The sequence below is a fragment of the Arachis ipaensis genome, chromosome B09, assembly GCF_000816755.2.
Source record: "Arachis ipaensis cultivar K30076 chromosome B09, Araip1.1, whole genome shotgun sequence".
NCBI classification, from domain to species: Eukaryota; Viridiplantae; Streptophyta; class Magnoliopsida; order Fabales; family Fabaceae; genus Arachis; species Arachis ipaensis.
The window spans coordinates 99,028,797-99,031,495 of NC_029793.2; the positions used below are offsets into that span (position 1 = coordinate 99,028,797).

At 40.8% G+C, this 2,699-nt stretch overlaps 1 protein-coding gene across 1 annotated transcript; it reads right to left on the reverse strand.

Moving 5' to 3' along the window:
* LOC107615701 lies at nucleotides 327–1,178 on the reverse strand. Its single transcript, XM_016317743.1, has 2 exons — nucleotides 949–1,178; nucleotides 327–759 (listed from the first exon to the last, which is right to left on the reverse strand). Exons 1-2 carry the CDS (start codon nucleotides 1,176–1,178, stop codon nucleotides 327–329), a joined length of 663 nt encoding a protein of 220 aa, XP_016173229.1.

Below are 2,699 nucleotides of genomic sequence, written 5' to 3' on the forward strand. Positions count from 1 at the left end.
ACTTTATCTCCCTTTGAAAATTCCTCAGTTGGGACCTTTTTGTCCTTCCACCCCTTTTGAGCCTTTTTCTTGCTTTTCTTTCTTCTTTGTGTTGATCTTTCTTCTTTGACAGTGGATTGCATTATAGGACTTTCCTTCCTAGTGATTAACACTTCAATTTCTTCTAGCTTTTCCTCGCTACTCTGCTCAGTCTCCTTCTCCTCTTGTTCTGCCTTGTTAGTTGTTTCTTGCTTTGGAAGGGGATTAATGAGTGTCTTGTTAGTTTCTTTCTTCCACTGCAAGTCTTCTCTGTTTCTCTCCATGCATTCTTTCTTTTCATCATAGTACTACGTTTCTGGAAAGACATTTAGAGTAATGCTTTCATCATGCATTCTCAGGGTCAATTCTCCTTGTTCCACATCTATAATAGCCCTTGCTGTAGCCAAGAATGGTCTTCCTAGTATAATGGAATCACTTCCTTCCTCATCTAGGTCTAAAATCACAAAGTCTGCAGGGAATATAAACTTATCCACTTTGACCAAAAGGTTTTCAACCACACCTTTGGAAAACACCACAGACTTGTCCACTAGCTCTAGTGACATCTGTATGGGCTTTACCTCATTTATGCATAGCCTTTTCATCAGAGAAGAGGGCACTAGATTGATGCTAGCTCCTAAGTCACACATTGCTTTATTAATGCTTAGGTTGCCAATGGTGCACGGTAGGAAAAAGCTTCCAGGGTCCTCAAGTTTTGGAGGAAGCCCCTGCTGGATTAATGCACTACATTTTTCAGTGAGCAATATAATTTTCTTCTCTTGCCAACTTCTCTTTTTATTGATAAGATCCTTCAAAAACTTTGCATATAGAGGAATCTGCTCTAATGCCTCAGCCAGTGGAATATTAATCTCTAATTTCTTGAAGATTTCAAGGAATTTAGGGAAGTGTTGGTCCTTAGTCTCCTTGTTGAACCTTTGTGGATATGGCAAGGGAGGTGTGAAAGTCTTCTCCACTTGCTTGTGTCCTTGAGATGGTTCTTCCATTCTCTGCTTCCCTTTTCTTGAGATTTGTGGCTGCTTCTCTCCCTCTTCAGGCTTCTCTTGGTCATCCTTTTCTTTGAGCTTCTCTGAAGTTTGCTTGCTTGTTGTCATTTCTTTGTTGTTGGCTTCCTCTTTCTCTGTTGGCTTTATGTTGCTTTCCATAGGCTTCTTGGTTGCCTCCTTGTCATTCACTAAGGTCTTTCCACTCCTTAGCTGTATAGCTTTGCACTCTTCTTTAGGATTTAGAATGGTGTCACTTGGGAGTGAGCTTGATGGCCTTTCAATCACAGCTTGCTTGGAAAGCTGTCCAATCTGCCTTTCTATGTTTCTTATGGAAGCTTCATTGTTCTTATTTGTGAGTTCTTGCTGTTTCATCATTTTCTCCATTAATATCTCCAAGTTGGAGATTCTCTGAATGTCTTGTGGGATTTGTGGTTGGTTGTGGGCTGTTGAGGGTGGATAATAGTTGTTGTGGTTGGTGGCTGGGTTATTAGATGGATGATGGTTGGAATTGGGGTAGTTGTTTTGGGGTTTTCTATATGAATTTTGGTTATTGTTCTGCTGGTTGTAGTTCTGGTTGTTTCTTGAGTTATTTTGGCTTGAATTTCTTTGCCATGGTTGCTGGTTCTGGTTGTGGCTATCTCCCCATCTAAGGTTTGGGTGGTTCTTCCAGGATGGGTTATAAGTGTCACCATAAACCTCATTTTGTCCAGAACCTTGATTGTGCATGTAATTCACTTGTTCTTGTTTTTGATCTTCACAAGCTTCTTCACTTTGCCCCCATGTGGTTGATGGTTGGCTTGTATTTACTACTGCAACTTGAAGGCTATCAATCCTCTTGGCCATTTGCTCAAATTGTTGCTGAATTTACTGCTGCATCATTTTGTTTTGAGCTAAGATTGAGTCCACTCCTTCCAACTCCAGCACTCCTTTCCTTTGTGATGGTTGGTGTTGCCTTTGATGAGCAAAGAAATATTGGTTGTTAGCCACCATATCAATGAGATTTTGGGCCTCCTCTACAATTTTCATCAATTGTAAGGAGCCCCCTGCTGAGTGATCTAGTGCCTCCTGAGCTTTTAATGTCAAGCCTTCATAAAAATTCTGCAATATGTCCCTTTCATTGAACATTTTAGGGGGACACTTCCTAATTAGAGCCTTGTATCTCTCCCATACCTCATAGAGAGGTTCAGCATCCATCTGTGTGAATGTTTGCACTTCAGTCTTCAATCTAATAATCCTCTGAGGTGGGTAAAATTTGGCAAGGAACTTGCTCACTAGATCCTCCCAATTGTTGATGCTATCTCTTGGAAATGACTCCAACCATTGAGTAGCTTTGTCTCTGAGGGAAAATGGAAATAACAGCAGCTTGTAAATGTCAGGATGCACACCATTGGTTTTGACAGTATCACAAATCCTCAAAAAAGTGGATAAGTGTTAGTTTGGATCTTCAAGTGCCCCTCTTCCATAGGAGTAATTGTTTTGTACCAAAGTGATGAGCTGTGGCTTTAGTTCAAAGTTATTTGCATTGACATTTGGGGTAAGGATGCTACTCCCACAATGCCTTGGGTTAGCAAACATGTAAGAAGCCAAAACTCTTCTTTGAGGGGGTTGACCAATGTTGTTGGCCACTCCTACTGGTGGATTTTTTGGATTTGTTGAGTGTTCCTCCATTTCATGAAATTC